Source organism: Halichoerus grypus, chromosome 2, assembly GCF_964656455.1.
Source record: "Halichoerus grypus chromosome 2, mHalGry1.hap1.1, whole genome shotgun sequence".
Taxonomy (NCBI): Eukaryota; Metazoa; Chordata; class Mammalia; order Carnivora; family Phocidae; genus Halichoerus; species Halichoerus grypus.
In genome coordinates, this window is record NC_135713.1 from 134300351 (window position 1) to 134319733 (window position 19383).

Here is a 19383-nt window from a genome sequence, read left to right on the forward strand (position 1 = left end):
TCAACAGCAACACTGGAAGCTAGAAGACAATGAGGCAATGTCTTCAGAATTTTAGAGAAAGTGATTTTCAACATATACTCGCTTAAATTATTGATTAAAAATTAGGTAAAATGAAGTCTCAAAAGTATGGCTTCTATGCATCCATTTCCAGGATACTCTGTATATCCACCAAAATGAGGGCTGAATCAAGAAAGGGGAAGGCATGGGCTCTCAAGAACAGGAGGTAAAACCTGGGGAAAAGCAAAGGGAATCTTCAGAATTACCACTGTGGGCCAGGTATAAAAAGATCCAGACCAGGGGCGCCTGGGTGGCTCAGTCGTTAAGCGTCTGCCTTCAGCTCAGGTCATGATCCTGGGGTCCTGGGATCGAGCCCCACATTGGGCTCCCTGCTCAGCGGGAAGCCTGCTTCTCCCTCTCCCTCTGCCCCTGCTTGTGTTCCCTCTCCTGCTGTCTCTCTGTCAAATAAATAAATAAAATCTTAAAAAAAAAAAAAAAACGGTCCAGACTAGAGCAACCTCACTCCAGCAACATTTTGAGAGCTGTCTTCACAATGCTTTCTGCCATATCTTCATTCCAACCTACAAAAGTACTGCAGAATACACTACAGCAACACAGGAGAATAAGCGAAGAAAGAGGAAGGCATGAGACCCAGGACGTAGGGACTAAACCCCAGGAGAAAGCTAAAGGCACTTCCAAAGCCCAAAGTAGGGGACATCCAAGAAGACAACAGGTCCAGAGAAAATAGAAGTCCCCAGGAGACTTTGCTTACAGAAAACAATCAGGCTAGATTACCTGATTGTGAGTGGTCTTGTGGGAAAATGGACTAAGAGACTATGTGAAAACATGGGAAAAATTAGCACTCTATTTTAAAAAATGCACCAACCAAATGAAAAAAATCAAGGCATGTTTTACCTCAGGAAAAAAGTAGGAAGTCACTGAAAACAAGGGAAGTCTGAGAAGGGAAGTCTGTCACAACCAAGAGGAGCAGAAGGAGACAAGAAGACTAAATGTAATGTGGCATCCTGGATTGCATCTTGGAACAGAAAAAGGACATTTAAGGCAAAAGCTAAGAAATGTGAATAAACTATTGACTCTAGTTAATAACAATGTAATTAATACATTAACTCTAACAAATGTACTATACTAATGAAGATGTTAATGAGTTAAGGAGATGTAGAGTAGAGGGGAACTCTATATATACTATCTTCACAAGATTCCGTAAATCTAATACTGTTCTAAAAAATAAAGTTTAGGGAGGTGGGAGGGGGATGGGGTAACGCTGGGTGATGGGCATTAAGGAGGGCACCTGATGTAACGAGCACTGGGTGTTACATGCAACTGATGAAATCACTAAATTCTACCCTGAAATTGATAAACTTTATTTTAACTAACTTGAATTTAAATAAAACAAAAAAACCACAAAGCAAACAAAAAAGTTTATTTTTTAAAAAAGAAAGAAAATCATTAGATATACTACAACTTTCCTTGACGAACAATATTTGTATAGGCACAATATTGCAAGTATTAAATACTGATTTAACTGGAAATTGTTAACCTAACTACACTTGAAGTGGGGGGGGGTGGCATGAGGGTGTGAGGCAGACAGATGGCAGAGGAAGGGAACTAAACGTCCATTTGCCATAAAAAAGGTTAAGTAGATGATGTCTAAAATTGACAATTTGTGCCTGTCTCATTAGTCTTCTAAATTCTTATTTTGAAATCCCTTTCCCCTTGACTTTCTCTCACACCCGTCAACAATCCCTAGTTCTGAATGAATCCAACCATGTGAGGTCCTGCTTTCTCATGGCTGAAATGATACTTTCTTTGGTTGGCTTCCCTGTAAATTCATGATCTCCAGACTCATTTGAGTTTTTTTTTTTTTAAGATTTTATTTATTTACTTGAGAGAGAGAGATAGCGAGAGCAGGAACACAAGCAGGGGGAGTGGGAGAGGGAGAAGCAGGCTTCCCAGCGAACAGGGAGCCTGATGCGGGATCATGACCTGAGCCGAAGGCAGACGCTTAACGACTGAGCCACCCAGGTGCCCCGTGTCCTCCTCTTGATGCAAATTTATCCTCTCCACAGGGAGCTTAGAAGGGGACAGCTCCCCTGGTCTAAACCTCTCCCCTCTGGTGGGGAGCCTGCTCAAAAGGGCTTTTATCCTTGAGGTCTTTGGCCCCTAAGACCCAGCTATCTCTGAAGCCCAGCGGCTTTGCATAGGAACTGCCCAAGTTGGAGAGGAGCTTCCTGGTCTCATCATTCATTTTGGTTCCTGGGTCATCATGGGAGGCCCCTAGCACCAGCGTGCCCTCTGGGATTTCTTTAAGGAATTTTACTCCAGACACTTCTGTCAGCACTATTCCTGTGGTTCCATTCACCAGGGCAATGTTCAGGCCTCTGCCCACGTTCTTCACGGGACTCACGATCACAAGGTTTTCGAAGCACATGGTGGGGGCCCACGACGTTAGCAGCTCCACCGCTGATTTTAAAGGCAAAGAAGTTGTCCAGGCAGGGCTTGCTGAGGCCACACTTGGTCCTCATGACCTGGAACTCCTTGGAGTCCAAACCCAGCCAGCCGGGCAGACGGAGAGTTTTGATGCTGAAGCTGATGTAGCTGCGAATAAAGATCCATGCGGCGACCAGGGCAAAGATGAGGGCCAGGAGGCGAAACACACCTGACACTCTCACCTTGTCCAGGTGAGGAGCGGCTTGAAGTCAGCATTAGCCTGGGTAAGGGGCTAGCTTCTCGCTGTCCTGCCCATGCCAAGCAGGGACTCTGGCTTCAGCGCAGCGGGGTAGGGAGGGGCAGGGGCGGTGAGGCTCTTCCAGCCCCATGTCCCTCCTGGCTGAGTCCCTGACTGTCCCCTCAGCACCTGCCAGGCTCTCCTGTCTCCCGAGTCCCCAACCGGCTCACCCTGCCAGCCCGTGGCTGTTCTGGAAGCTCCAGCTCCAGTATCTTGGGCTCCAGGACCCCCAGACTCATTCCTCTTACTCATGTTTGTTTTCTAAACACGTACCATTTCCTTGACCTGCAATCTTTTGACTTACCTGTTGATATTACCCCCTGATGGCTTAATTTCCCTGCTTCCCCAGGAAAGGAGCTTTCAGTCTTTTATTTCCAAATACAAGCAACCTTCCCTTTCTTTTCATTCAGAAGTATCTCTCCTTTTTACTGAGACTCTTTCCATCTACCAGACTTCTTAACTTCCATTTTCACCTTAGGTATTAGTTTTACCCAGGACTTGTCCTGGGCAAACTAATTTCATTCCAATTCTGTTTGTTCTCTGAAGCTGCTTTCATGAACAATCATGGTTTGAAGGGAGAGAGCATGTTCACATTTCCACAAGGATACAATACCTAGTTCTGACTTTTCATATTTTCATGTTGGATGTCCAAAAGTACCTCAAAGACAACACGCCCCGAAGAATTTCATCTTTCCCCAAACCTACATCTCCCTCTAAGGTCTCGGTTAAGCAAAGCAGCAGTATCGGAAGTCATCAAAGCCCAAACTCCGGGCATCATCCTAGGCAACTTTCTTGTATTTGCCTGATCTCAATCCATTGCTTCAGGGCCTGACACAAAGTAGAGACTGAACAAATATTTATCGAATGAAACTTACCCACTTTTATTTCCATTTGCTTGAACGATCTCCTTTTCTACTTCCATTGAGTGGTCAGACCCTCACCATCACCTGGCTGGCTGACTGCTGACCCATCAACCACTATCACATTTTTATTCTCTGTATTTTTTCTTCATTGTTTACTACTTCCTTTGGTCTATGGGACATATTCAAAGTTCTTCACAAACTTCTTGTGGGTGGAAATAAACTTCTCTCCCTAAGCAAGTCCCACATTTCTGTCACCCTTCTTTCCTTTGTCCCTGGGCTTCTTTGAAGGTCTCTAGCTCATTTCTTGACAAGACTCATTTGTAGTGGGGATAGTTCTGAACTTTTGTTGGCTGAATACAAACTGATTATAACTAGAAGCATCCCCCCTGACCCCCCCCCAGCTCCATTTCTGACCTTCAGCCCCAGGGCTCCAAGAGCAGATCTCAAGGGTGGTGTTCTGAGAGGAAACCCTTCTGGTAAGCCCATTTATCTAGTCACGCACATACCCATTTTATTCAAGAAGCCCTAAATACTGGTGAAATAACCAAAATGCAGGTATTTCACTCAGCTGGAGATATTACTAAGATATTACTGGATACGTAATAGCTAATATTTATTAAGCACTTGCTACTGCTGAGAAATTCACACCAATTATCTTAATTCCCTTAAGGAGCACCTGAACAAGTACTATTTGTACTCTCCATTTTACAGATACGGAAACTAAGTTTTATAGAAAAATAACGAGCTCAAAGTCAATGATGTAGATTCTTGAGCCAGCGTTTAAACTGGTGGGCTACATGCATAACTATATACATCTTGTGGCTGTACCATACTAGGTTCTACGAAAACTAACAAGGGCAGTCATTCCTCAAGGGGCATACACACTAGTCAAAGCAGGAAGGCCGGACAACCATCAGATATAATACAACAAAGCCATCCGTTAGTACGGTCTGAAAGGCCCAAGGTGTTACTAGAGTCCTTCTAGTTAGGAGTCTAAAAAGGATATATGGAAGATGTGGACTTTTTAAATGTGGCCTTAAAGTCTAAAAAATGGATAGGATTTAAACGATTGCTGGCAAAAGGGAAAAGGTTAACTCAGACAAGGTAACATCAACAACAGCACTGACCCAGGGAAATTTGGAGCATGCTCACAAGACAGGGGCATCACGTGATTAAAGCAAAGGGTAAAGGGTAAGACCAGGACAGGCAGTAGTTTGAGACCAGATTTTGTATCATTTGGAACTTTATCTGTAGTCTGTAGGGAGGTCTACTGAGAATTTCTGTGCATGGTACTGTGGTAAGAATTCTTTAGAAAGGTAATTTTAGTAGCAGATTGTTGCAGGACTGACAGAGCAGGGGGAGTGAAAGAATGCGCATTTCGTAGGAGACTTAAGACAGTTCTGGTACCTGGTCACAAGATCCAGACTCTGGGAGAGAAATAGTAGGAATGAGAAGGGAATACATTTCAGAAACAGAATCAACTCAAGTTGGTCTTGGCAAAATAATGGTACCTGACCAATGTAAACGACAGCATAAAAAGCTTGTTTTATGTCTCAACTTGTTTCCCAAGAGGCTGGGAAACATTTTTAACTGAAATTTAGAAACTAAGCTGTTTGAAAGCCTACTGTGATTCATGCACACAAGTATTTATGTACACATACAAATCCACACACACTTACAGAGTGAGAACATCCGAAATAAAGATCTAGAAAATGTAAGTTAAAATCAAGAGATAACTTGAGACTTGACTATGGAAGCAATAAGGCAATTTATTGTTTAGTTTTGTTAAATTTTGTCTGATTTTAGTTTTTATTAAACAGTTACATAGGTGTGTGTATATATATATATATATATATATAAATTTAAAATAGAACCTTCTTTTTCTCAAAGTACTCCCTTAAAGCAGTATATCTCATTAACTGGCCTTAATAAAAAAGATAATTTTCTGTGTATTAACAGTGGGCAGCCTCACCTTAATTGGCTTTAATTACAAAGTTTCCATTTGACCCAGTTAATTTAAAAAAATACTTTGAATTATTCAATCCTTAAAGAATTTTTAAAAAAAGTTACGTGACGACAGAAAGGAAGATGAGCATTTTTAATTTCTTCCCATATGTTAAAAGATTAGACAGTAAGCCACGGCTTTCCTGTTTTGTACAATCTTCTATTCTCAGCCCCTTCTGAATTAACAGTTTGAAGAAATGAATTCTCTGTATCCCAAAGGACTTCCTAGAATTACATATGTTAATGATTAGAACAGGAATCTTGAAAAGCTTCTCACACATTTTCAAGGAAGAATGTTCACAGATGGTTAACAGAGGGAAAACAGGAAAAATTGGTTCAACCATAATGATTTTTTTTTTTTTTTTAAGACTCCATCTATTTATTTGACAGAGAGAGAGATAGCTAGAGCAGGAACACAAGCAGGGGGAGTGGGAGAGGGAGAGGCAGGCTTCCCACCGAGCAGGGAGCCCGATGCGGGACTCGATCCCAGGACCCTGGGATCATGACCTGAGCCGAAGGCAGACGCTTAACAACTGAGCCACCCAGGCGCCCCAACCATAATGATTTAAGCTCTGGATCTGCTCATCAGTGAGAGAAAGAAGTTGTACTACAGTCTTTAAGTGGCTTCTGGCAACATAGTGCTACAATTTATTCACAGTGGATACCAAGTATCCATTATCTGCGAGGAACTAAACTACAAAGTCTTGCACCTAGATCGTACCTGCCCTTGAGAGCAACAGCTACTAGTCCCTTTTATTTCACTTCAAATTCTTCACTGGATGTGAGATGGTAAATAAACCAGCTGTTGGGAGTTAGCCTCCATCTCCACAGGTGTTGTTCAACCCTGCACCGTCCAGTATTCTAGCCACTAGCCACGTGACAACTAATCACTTAAAATGTGGCTAGTGTGCATGGAGAGGTAATGTAAGTGTAAAATACACAGTGGATTATTCAAGATTTAACAGGAAAAACAGAAGGTAAAATATCACAATAATCCTTGATATAACAGATCACATGTTAATATTTTGGAGCTACTGGGTTTAAATATTTAAATTAACTTTATGTTTCTTTTATTCGTTAAAATTTGGCTAAACTTACAATTACTTATGTGGCTCACATTGCATTTTTCTTGGTCTAAACTCTGAAGAACCTTATCCACAGATTACTATGACCTCTCTTCATAGCCCTGATTATAAAAAGCAGAGTAGTCAGCAAGTGTTCACATTACATAGTTCCCCTCTTCTTGCTAATTCTGTCTGGCCAACCATTTACCTTCATTATTACTCGAAACCATATCCTTCACTGTGAGGGTTAGCAGTGATACTTAACAGATTCTGGATTTTGGATAAGGAAGGGGATGGTGATTCTGTTCAAAGTCTTTTTTCAATACTTTGAAACAGGCACTTTGTCACATGGAGAAATACACACACTTCCAGACTAATGAATAGGACATGAAAATGCCTGCATAGTTCCCAAGCCAGTGAATGGACTTTTTACATGTGTTCTCCTTCCTCCTCACTACCTTTAAAACAAGATGACTTTTGCTCGGCCTATCCGTAGTTAACTATTACTGAATTTCTGCTGTCCATCCTTGACTCCTATGACTCATGTGACTATCCAAGCAGGGAGCTACAGCAAGGAAAGTGAAGTAGCCATCAGCCTCAGAACTAGTCATGTTCATTAAGACAGAAGAATGGAAGTCTTTCTAATGCCCTTAGACATCAAGAAGCATTTTTTAAAAGAATATAGTCTTACTTCTCTATTCACCTGATTTCATTCCTTCAGAAAAACTGGATTTTGTTAAAAGGCTTCTTAAAAAACCACTCATGAAACAACTTGTACAAGAACTTGTAAAACTTTACTAGATCTGGATAATAAAATAAAGTTTAAAGAAGAGCAACAAATTAAACAAGGGTATTCTGAGGCTAGTATAAATACATATGCATGTATAAAACGAGCTGGATAGTTGAAAATAGCTTGTCAAAAAATACCATCAGGAAAATATCCTTTTAGGTTTTAGAAATCCTATTTTTACACACAATTTTGTTCTAGCTTTATTAACAGGTGATTTTGATTAGAATTTGATTTTCTAATAGAGTAATACTGATACTGAAGTTTGGTATTTTAAGCAAACTATTTTAAAGTGGAAAGGCACTTCAGGAGTCTTATACCCTTGTCTTACAGATGAGTTTTATGTGATAAGGCCAAAGTCACATAGTTACAACGTGACAGAAGCAAGACTGAACACGTGTATGCTGACTCCAGATTCAGCTTATCCCACGTAATAGGCTTAGTACTTCTTTATCTGATTTAAGAAAAAAAAAAATTCAGCTCTATACAAAAGACTATGTTATCAGCACTATTAATGCCCTTGTTCTATTTACTGCAGTGAAAGTATTTCAGTAACATGAATAGATGTTAAGATTGATAGATGGAGGTGGGCTGAGTGTTGAAGATACTAAAAAGGTTGGTAGCTATCAGAGGCTCATATAATTTACTTGATATTTCCAACAGATTCCTTTTTTAGTGAAGATTGTCAAGAGGAATGAAGACTGGAACGGGGTCAGTGTCTGTTACTCTCTTCGGCTTAATCAAGAATGGGAATATTTATTTTATTTGGAGGTGTTGAATATTCTAATAAACATACCACAGAGGAATGGAAGATTTTGACTGGAATAACTAAGTTATTAACCTACTGTATCTTTGGAAGTAATGTAACGATGGAGGTTAATAGTAAAACATCATTGTAGATTTTGCTCAGTATTAATGGGACAAGATAGCATGTGATATATATTACTATGAATTGCTCAGTCCTCAAAAGTTTCTAAGTTATCTCTAACAGAAGCAACAGAAGTCCTATTTCTGCTCCAGTTTCTTCTTCTTAAGGGTGCATATATTATTTTGCATCTTCCAGCATTTTCTTTTCCTGTTCATCAAGTCTTTCTTATTAACCTATTATTATGTGTTAGGTACTCTTCCGAGTTCTAGGAGTCTAAAAATCAGTAATGCCTACAGTAGGCTTAAAACTTCAGCTAAAACAAGTGGAAGCAAACATATCTGAGAATACTCTGATATATTAATTGTATCCAGTAAGTGCTAGAGAGGACTCAGTTACACATAACCATATTTGACTTCTCTGGGAGGTGTAGCTGGTAAGCTTAAGAGGGGCATCTTGAAAAACACTTCAAAAAATGAAAACTCTGATGCCAGTCATAACTTAAACTTTTGTAAGCATCAAGGATTAGGTAACAGCCATCTGAACAAGATATGGTATCAGTAAGAAGGGTGCCAAAAACAAATTTCATTTTACTTCAAATGTGCTTTATGTTATCCTTGGTTATTCACCAAATCATGGGGAATTTTAGCATGGTACCATTCATTATCAGTTATGACCATAGATGATCTAACCTTAAGTTTAAAATGAAAAACAGAAAAGGCAAAGAATAAATTAAATACACACAAGTCTAGGACTTTGAAGACAGAAGATGAGCAAAATCACAGGACTTGTAACAGAAGCACAAAAATACATTTTTTCCTAATTCCTAAATTGGACACTGGTAATAGGGATGAGAGTAAAACAAGTAAAGAAAAGTATTCATTCTTCCTTTACTCGAGACAAGAGCATTTCCCAGAGTAGAATCAAAAGATAAATGTTCTTTGGTTTATGATGATTTCAGAAGAGAACTTAACCTTCATTTAGTCATTTATAGTGAAAGAGTTCAGCTTTTTCTGGCAATTAAAAAAAATTAATGGATAACAGCATCACCTACGTATATCTAGCAACAAGAATTTCTTGTGATTAAAAATGCTTTTAAAAGATCTCTAACATGTTTACATACCCAAATAATTTGTTACTAATACTTCACAAGGAATATCGTTTTATTACTGTAATCACGAAATCATAATTTCTGTACAGGAATGTATAAGTGAACATTAATCAATGCATTGATAACTCACTCCATAAAGAGGGCGAACACACTACAGAATGTATTGTAAAGAAAAAATACCGTAAAATTTTCTGGCCTTGCAGTGCACTTTTTAGTGCAAGTATTTAAGACACAATAGTGTTCAATTCAGCAAAGTACTGCAGAATGTCATGCCACAGTCCGCTTAATTCAGAGAGGGTCAGGACATGCAGCTTGTAATAAAACGTCAGAGTATATATATATACATATATATGTATATAAAAAAACCACATGTAATTCATAAAATATAGAGTGGTTTATTTAGATGGTTTTAAATGATTTCACTGTGGAATTCAGCGTAACTGGAACAAACATCCAAGATCTTCGTAACAGAAATCTTCTTGCTAGGCAATGGCTTTGGCTTCAGGCAAGAATGCCTCCCAGTATTTTATCAGCTGCGGATCATAACCAAAGATATTCTAATTACCTTTTTGTCATTTACATGCATATATTCCATCCAGCACATAAAATGTCTCTACGAGTAACTAATAACGATTAACATTTACTGAAGTCTAGTTCTATGAGGGATCATTTAAATTTCCCTATCTGAAGTCTGTCAATATAATTCATGTATAAATTAATTACTACTGGCTTATTTCAGTTTTTGATGGAAACGATAAAAATTTTTAAAAACCTTATAACTTAAGATTTTCTTTGTTTATGCAAAATTGTATATAGAAACAGATTGTTAATGTAAATTAAATGAGACTACCTTAAATAATAAAACTGCAACGAACCTTTCCAATATAAAGTGATAACATACCCTAATTCAGAGGATATTCACATTTTATGTTACTCTAGCCGAAAACAATGAAAAAAAGGTGGGAGAAAAAAAGTATTAAGTAGAAAGGGACATGTGGTCTTCTTTTGAGAGTAGAAGGAATTTGCTTCAGTGTTTCTTCCATAGTCCATAGAATTAGCGAAAGTATAAAGTTACATTTAAAACAATTCATTTAAAAACAAATTCATATAAATTATTTTTTAATGAAGTATTTAAAGACTAAATATAATCTGAAGGTATAATGTCATCTCTCAATTAAAAATCAGTCTATTATATAAGTTCCTAATCCACATATTTTTTAAAGCTGGATAAAGAAATTCTTCTATTCAAGACATTAAATAATTTGATTACTCAAATTTATATTAAAGCATACTATTACCTTGTTATAGATTTTAATTAAAACCCATGGTCTGTACTCTAGTTAGGGAGACAAATGCCGTCTGTGGCATCCCATCACCACCAACTACCCACAAAATAAAACAAAAATCACAATAATACAAACCACCCCCCCCAAACCTTAAAAAAAAGCCAGTTTTTAATTTTAAGTTCTGTTATGGAAAAGAACTTACTGAAGAATTTACTCAAACAGGTGTGATCACTAGGGAAGTAAAACTAGGAAGACAGAAAAAGGGAAACGCTGTTCAGCAAGTTTCTCCTTGCCATAATCTGGGAAAAATGTATCCCAACTGGAGTTCAGGAGCAGAGGCAAAAACGACCTGAGAATTTCCAATTTAACTACCATGTTTTCCTCTGTGCTTATCAGTTTACTCCATTTCTTACTCCTCCGTTAAGTTTAAAAATTCCTTTTTAAAAAAAATATTGTATTTATTCACTTGACAGATAGAGAGAGAGCACAAGTAGGCAGAGCGGCAGGCAGAGGGAGAGGGAGAAGCAGGCTCTTGATCCCAGGACCCTGGGATCATGACCTGAGCCGAAGGCAGCCGCTCAACCAACTGAGACACCCAGGCGCCCTAAAAACTCTTTTCACCGACATCTTTAAAATGAAAAAGTATACCAAAAAGTTCTAGAAGAAGTTTGTTAAGTTATAAAAAAATTAGCTTACCTGTTGCTGTGTTTGTACTAATGATTCTAAGTACTTGATAATAACAGTTTTAAAATCTTTCACTCGTTCTTTCTGTGGTACAATAAAGAAGAAAGTCTATCAGTACAAAACTAAATTTGAGTTTACTACAAAATCACAGCAAAAAATGATGTCATTATACTCGCCTCAAATCTTCCCACTTCTTTTCGAATTGTTTTAGAGATCTGTTCAAAATCTCTTTCTCCTTGTTGTACTTTTGCCTCCCACTAACAGAAACAAACAGAAACGCACTTATTTTTAATTCCTGTAAGGAAAATATTATAGAACTAGCTGTCACAATCACTGACTTACTGTCTGTAAACCTGAGGAAGCTCAATAATGGCAAAGCCCAATTTAGGATCATTCAAACTTTTATTTAACTTTTCAGTACTAGAAATGCCTATCAGTTTAATTTTCATTAATATTTCACTGTCAGATAGATATACTCAAGATTAGGATATTCTAGTACTTAATCAATTATAATCTCCACAGCTTAATTAAATACAACTAAGACAGATGAAAAGATTTTGAGTATAAAATTCACTATCAATTTAGCAGTGTTGGGGTAGTTTTATCATTTCCTTTTGATATCATTAATTATGTATCAACAACATTCTGTCAAGTTCAAGAATACATGTTCACCACAATTTATATGCCTATGGAAATACTTTAAGAAAACTATACGACAAACATTTAAAAACATTTTTTAATAGTAAAATGTTCAGATTTAAAAAAAAAAAGTGGAATTATGGTCTACTGAAGACCTACTGGTAAACATAAAGTTCAGTACAGAAACAACAAAACATTGTGATTAGTGGCCAATGGAGTAGCTAAAATAAAATAACTGAAACTTAAAGCAATGAAATGATATTTTCCCACCATGTAACCAAAACAGTGGTACATACTCTTCAAAGAGCAGGTACATTTACTTTTAGTAACATAAAGGTTGTCCTACCTCTTCAATTTCCTTATTGAAGCATGGCAAAAAAAGTGTATAAATTATAATAAACTTATACAAATTTACTAAAATACCATATATAGTACATATATATGGGGGATAATGTTGCTTGGAAAGCTAAATGTGGGGCAAGTCTATGCTCTAAAACTATTCTTAGATACAAAATAAGTAATTATCTGAAATCAAACTGACCATCTCAAAAGAACTGTGTAATTATTAAATTAAAGGTTAATTTAAATCTTTTCCTTGTGTGCTTCTTTATCTGTTCCATAATCATGTGGAAATAACAAAGGGCTCTGGAGATTTTAATGATGATCAAAAAGTTAAAGTACTGCTAACACAGTTCATAAAATTATGGAAAAATGGCTAGTGTTAAATGGTTCAGAAAAAAATTTATGAAAAATTATGCATATATGAATGACTCATGCAAAATCTGAGTAAAGCTATAAGTAAAGCATTTTATATTAATCACCTCTCTTATTTCATTTTTAGCTTGCTGTATTTTATCTGGTTTATTAGCAATCATCATTTTTGCCTCAGTTTCACGTTTTTTGAGCAAAGTAATTTGAGCATCTTCCCATTTCTGCCAGCACTTCATTCGATGGTCAAACACACCCTATAAGTGAATGACATAATGCTAGTAAGTGACAGTTAACACTGAAATACTTTCAAAATACTACAAGTGCTGTGAAACTGAAAACAAACACAAAAAAAACAAGTATTTTACACACTATTCTCATATACTGGGATAATGAAAATAAACATGCCGATATAAAAGAAATGTCCATTTTCATTTGCTTAAAAACAAGAATTAAAAAAGGCTCCTGTGACTGGATGAAACAGAACAGCTCTGAATAAACAAAAACCACATACAAGATACATTTCACTAGCCTATTGGGTTTTATATTTGACTTATAATAGGATTTCTAACAGTTTTATGCTTTGAAGAGAGATCAATAGGAAAAAGCTGGTATCGTAACTACATTGTAAGTTTTCCTACTAAATAATATCAAAAAGCAGATTTAAGTGTTGGAAACAGGCCAGAAACTGCAAAAATAAAACGAGAAAACCCATAAGACAACAGGAAGTGAAGAAAAATATGGAAGAGATGACCAACAGCAAATAAAACAAAGTAAAGGTATAACATAATTCAAAAAAAAAAAAAAGAAAGAAAAAGAAAAAAGGAGAGCTAGTCCTATACAAAATGAACAGGGCAAACGAGTAGGGGTGCTTGTGCGTGCATTTATGTGTGTGTAAACAAACACACACAACCCACACCTATTTAGGAGGCAGGACCAAATGAAGAACTGGACAAAAAGACCACACACACACACACACACACACACACACCCCATCTAGGAGGCAGGACCAAATGAAGAACTGGACAAAAAGACCATAACAGACCAAGTCAATCAAATCCACTAGTCCTTTCAAAGGGTTTAGCAAAACAAGAGCAGGTTGATGGAAGAAATGAAGTACGAATATGAGAGTAATTAGAATTTCAGGAGAAAAGGGGATAAACAGGATAGGAGAAATTCAATAGTAATTCCTTTCCTAATTTAATGCTGGGGATACATGTGTATTATGTTAGTATTTGCTAACTGAACAAGTGAAGCAAGCGTTAATAAACTGGGTAAAGAAGCAGAAAGCACTAAACCAGAGTTATTTTCATTATTCCAAACAAAGAACTTTTTGGATCAAGAAACAGTAAATAAATACATGTTCTTACAGGGACTTGCTGAAGAGAAAACTATGTAGATAATTTATTCTAAAAATGTAGGCTTTTGGGGCGCCTGGGTGGCTCAGTCGGTTAAGCATCTGCCTTTGGCTCAGGTCATGATCCCAGGGTCCTGGGAGTGAGCCCCGCGTCAGGCTCCCTGCTCAGTGGGGGGTCTGCTTTTCCCTCTCCCTCCACCAACTCATGCTCTGTCTCTCTTGCTCACTCACTCTCTCAAAAAACAAACAAACAAAAAAACAATGTAGGCTTTGGAACAAATCAAATTTGTATTCAAATACTAGCTTTGTCACTCTATGAACCTGGATAAATTAATTTCTATAAGCCATAGTTTCCCCAAATATAAAAGGAAGAAAATGAGATCTATATTAATGGATTAGAAATAAAATGAAAAATATGTAGCAGTGACCGAACCTAGCAGATGTTTAATAATTAGCAGGTACTATTATGGATGACTTCTAAACACACACATATATATTAGAGGTGATTAACTCGAGATTTCTACTAAAAGTGCAAATAATAACAACTTAGTAACATGGAAAAAAACCATAATCAGATTGCATTCATATCATATTGTGTATTTTATTTTATTTTTTTTTTTAAGATTTTATTTATTTGACAGAGAGACACACAGCGGGAGAGGGAACACAAGCAGGGGGAGTGGGAGAGGGAGAAGCAGGCTTCCTGTGGAGCAGGGAGCCTGATGTGGGGCTCGATCCCAGGACCCTGGGACCATGACCTGAGCCGAAGGCAGACGCTTAACGACTGAGCCACCCAGGCGCCCCCATATTGTGTATTTTAAAAATGTGGGCAATAGCACTGAAAACTTCAAAGCCACCAAAAACCAAAGTATTTTTCCCAAAGACTGTACATATTTCATATTCACCAGGATAAAAGATGTCCTGGGCAAACTGATAAATCAAAGCACCTTATCTATCGGTACTTAAATCCACTTTGTTAGTTTTCTTTTGTCGTTTCATATAATTTTTCTTCTCACATTACTAAGTATATCTTACTGTCCCCTTCGCTTTTCTTATAGTTATGAGACAACATTTTCCTTAAGACATTTCTTATTATAAATTAATTTTGCCTCAGCCATATTAACTTGGGACAAAACCACAAAAATAAAATACAGCTACCATAACTAAATTCAGAAAGTCACTACCATTTAAAACAAACAAATCCTCGCCCCTCACCCCTTACACACACACACACACGCACCACCAAAAAATAATTTTAAGATTTATATTCCTAGTCTTTAGGGGAAGAGGGCCATATCAGTTCCTTTTTATAAACTCCTCTGTAGTAACAATTTGATTACTTAAAATATGTACCAGTACAGGGCAAAAGGTAACCAAAATGCACTCTAATTTCAGTATTTGCTTAAGTTCTCAATATATATAAATTGGCTTTTTTGGTGATACATTAATTTAAACTCATTTGGTCTCTGTCCAATTTATTAACTCCTAAGATTCCAGAACCATCACATATTTATTATGACAAAGATGGAGGAGCTATAAAATAAAGGTAAAACTACTAGAAGTCAGGTTATTTCTGAAAGAAAAAAGTAATCTTAGTTCTGTAAGAAGTTAACTTTTTCTTCGTTTGTTTTCCTACCCACCCCTGGAACACGCGCGCGCGCACACACACACACACACACACACACACACACACAAGAATCAAAACCATACTTTATCTAAAAATGCTACCTTAAAGATCGTAACTGTATGTCAAGATGCTAGTCTGCTCTAGTAGAACCAGCCACTCCTCTAAGAGAGACAGATTTATTACAATGACAACCCACTATGGACCTCCATTCTCCTGCCAATTTATGTTATACATTTGTATGCAAACTAGTCTAGCTTAGACAAGGCTGCAGTTGTGGACCATTTTTCCTGGCCCATCAAGACACTGCAATTTTAATTTTAATTAATATCACTTTCCAATTCACTGAATCTGAAAGTATATGGCTCAGCTTCCTGGAATCCTAAAAGGATGTTGATAACTTGCAGCCAAACAACGAGGCTTTTCAACTCCTTGGGGTACCCATCTACTGGGCTGGTTTAAAAAATATTTGATATATTTTATGAATTTAGATTCCCTGTGTGAATTCTTTTTAAGAGTTCTAGTGCTAAACACATTGACAACCATTATCTTCAACCCCTGACCCTACTCTAGTGGTTCAGAGAAGGCCAATACATGAGAATGCATGCAACGAGTTTACTATTTAATATATTAGGTAACAGTGCTAGCCAAAATATGGAGTCCTGGAAATGAGAGGCCATGCACTGTACAAAGAGGAAAGCAGGAGTTTCCTGGATATAAGGCCAGGCATAGGTAATATTGTAAATGGCTGAAATCTATCTTTCTTTAGGGCCCAAATTTCGACTGGTCTTAGTTCCTTCCCTGCTTTAGCTCTACATCTAATTCTCAAAGTACTCTTAGTTTCAAATTTATCATCAGAAAAGTATTTTCAGACACCTGAGTGGTGCAGTTGGTTGAGCATCCGACTCTTGGTTTCAGCTCAGGTCATGAACTCAGGGTCGTGAGATCAAGTCCTGTGTCAGGCTCTGCACACAGCGAGTAGTCTGCTTTGAGTTTCTCTCTCCCTCTTCCTCTGCCCCCGCCCCCCACTGTGCTTGGGCACGTGCTCGCTCTCTCAAATAAATATTTTTTAAAAAAGTAAGTATTTTCGATATGGATAAAAACAAAGGGGTAAGTAACATTAAAGAGCTTTTAGAAATATGTAAGACACACAAGAGAAAATTGGGTAAAGGACATGAAGAGTTCACATACACACAAAAAGAAATACAAATGGCTTATCATCTGTACAGATGCTTAAATTCACACTAACCAAAGAAATTTATTATTATTTTTTTATTTTTATTTTTTATTTTTTTTAAGATTTTATTTATTTGACAGAGAGAGACACAGCGAGAGAGGGAACACAAGCAGGGGGAGTGGTAGAGGGAGAAGAAGGCTTCCTGCCGAGCAGGGAGCCCGATGCGGGGCTCGATCCCAGGATCCTGGGATCATGACCTGAGCCCAAGGCAGACGCTTAACGACTGAGCCACCCAGGCGCCCCTAACCAAAGAAATTTAAACGTATACAAAAAAAATACCTTCATCTTTGGGTGGAAGAAAGAACACGTATGTTGATGATAATCTCTTTGGACAGTAATATGAGAATATCTATTGAAATTTAAAATTCATATACTGTTTGGCCAAGCAACTCTACTTCTAGGTATTTTATGCCCAAAGAGTTGTTTTCAAAGAACAGTATTTACAACTAGACTGATTAAATAATTTAAGGTACTTTTATATGCTATTTAACAGAATACCATGCAAACATTAAAAAGAATGTAACATATCAACATATGCTAGCATGGACACCTCTCTAAAATGTAATGAATGAAAAAAGCAGGCAAAGAACAGTGCATATAGTGTGTTCCTTCTTCCAGAAGGAAGAGACGGAGGGAGGGAGGAAGAAAGAAAAAGAGAAAGAGATGGGAAGAAAATTAGCTTCATACACATGCATAGCTAATTATGTAAAGACACACAAGAATCTAACAGCATTTGACTGAGACTAGCGGTCTTAGACAGAGAACTTGACCTTTTTGGGCTGTTAGATTTATTATGTCCATTTATCACTTTTTCAAATACAAATGAATTAGTTTAAAACAAAAACCAAACCAAACATAAAGAGCACAAAAATTCCCTGTCATGCTATTCTGTAATTTCTCAACTCCGTGGTGCAGATGACCTGGGCTAGTTTTCAGCAGAAAACACAAAACCAACATAAAAGAGCTTTTCTATCTCAAGGTATAGCTTGAGCACAGCTCTAACTTTCTTTTAGTCAGTGAGTCACTAATTCAGTTCTTCCCAAACTCTGTTCCATTTATGTAAAAAGATATTAAATGGAAAAGAACTCCTGTTCATATCAATTTGGAACTCTCTGGATTAAGCTGAGTTAAATGTTTTATTTTTTACTTGTAGACAGCTGAGCATTTTAGCGCTCTGTGCATCTGGAAGACAGGGATACTGTACATTATCTCCCAAACTCAGCTGATCGGTAGTACCTCTTTCAGTGTCACTGTTATGCTGGGAAACGTGAATCCAAGTGTAATTTTGGAGAATGTAAAAATACATAGGAAGATTTAGGCAGCATGAGGCTGGCCCAGGTGAGGCGAGGGCTCACCACCCAGGACACTAGCAGGCCATTCCTGCCAGGGAGTGTCCTCTTCTCAGCCAGTACTCCTTCTCACAGACACTGCCCAGCTTTCCTTTGTGGACCCATAGTTATTTTGAAAGGTGCTCTACTTTTTTACAGCAGCCCTCATGCTAGTGGGAATTCTGGAGTGAGGTTGAGAGTGGGTAGGAGAGAAGCAGGAACCATTATTTGTGAACCGGATTTCTGTTTATCACAAGCTGCTAATATAGAACGAAGTATACTCTAATAACTGCTATCTATATTAACTTCTATTTTTAAAACAATTTTATTTATTTATTTGACAGAGAGAGAGAGAGAGAGAGAGAGAGAAGCACAAGCAGGGGACCAACAGAGGGAGAAGGAGCAGCAGACTTCCTGCTGAGCAAGGAGCCCGATGCGGAGCTCGACCCCAGGACCCCGGGATCATGACCTGAGCCGAAGACAGATGCTTAATTGAGCCACCCAGGCACCCCTATATTAACTTCTTTAAATAACTAAAAAGAAAAATTAATCACCAGGACTATAAACAGTAACATCTAAGAGTAAATACAGGAAAAACTGGTAATTTACCAAACCCAAGATATCACCATTCTGAAGTGCTAAGAACCTTCTAGCAATAATTGTCACCATTAGCTTGAGACAAGGGATCATAAATAAATATGCAGTGTATCAATGTTCTGACTGCAGACGAATACTAATTTGATCATAGACTTTAGCTAAAAAAGTTTTGCATAAGGAAGCAAGGAACAAGGTCTCATCTCATAACTTTCAATAAAAGGTGAATTCCCAGTTCCTCCGCCCCATGATAATTAATGCTCATAACAATAAATGAAAGACGCCCTAAGATCTTAAAGTACCTTCTGAAACACAGGATAGATAAAATAACACGCAGTTTAACTGTCTGAATATTGGAGATACCTGTAGAATACCAATTTTCATTAGTTAACTCGATTACTTTCCCAACTACTCAGAAACTGAACTGTTTATCCTTAAAATTACCACTAGATAACACAATTATCTAATCTAGTCCCATTTCATCTATAA

At 37.5% G+C, this 19383-nt stretch overlaps 1 protein-coding gene and 1 pseudogene across 3 annotated transcripts in view; both read right to left on the reverse strand.

The window, feature by feature from the left end:
- Positions 1–1214: 1214 nt before the first annotated feature.
- Positions 1215–2714, reverse strand: LOC144381044 (protein FAM3D pseudogene; annotated as a pseudogene).
- Positions 2715–9812: 7098 nt separating this feature from the next.
- SNX2 (sorting nexin 2) overlaps positions 9813–19383 on the reverse strand; it is a 53210-nt gene continuing 43639 nt past the window's right edge. Inside the window, exons 12-15 of one of the 3 annotated variants that reach the window (XM_078067585.1) lie at positions 12868–13011; positions 11580–11664; positions 11420–11487; positions 9813–9970 (exon numbers count right to left, since the gene is read on the reverse strand). In XM_078067585.1, the coding sequence (XP_077923711.1) occupies positions 9920–9970; positions 11420–11487; positions 11580–11664; positions 12868–13011 (348 nt within the window). In that variant the 3' untranslated portion in view covers positions 9813–9919. Of the gene's footprint in view, positions 9971–11419; positions 11488–11579; positions 11665–12353; positions 12405–12867; positions 13012–19383 lie in introns of those variants that run through there. The other 2 variants (XM_078067586.1, XM_036071926.2) reach the window with 2 other exon arrangements.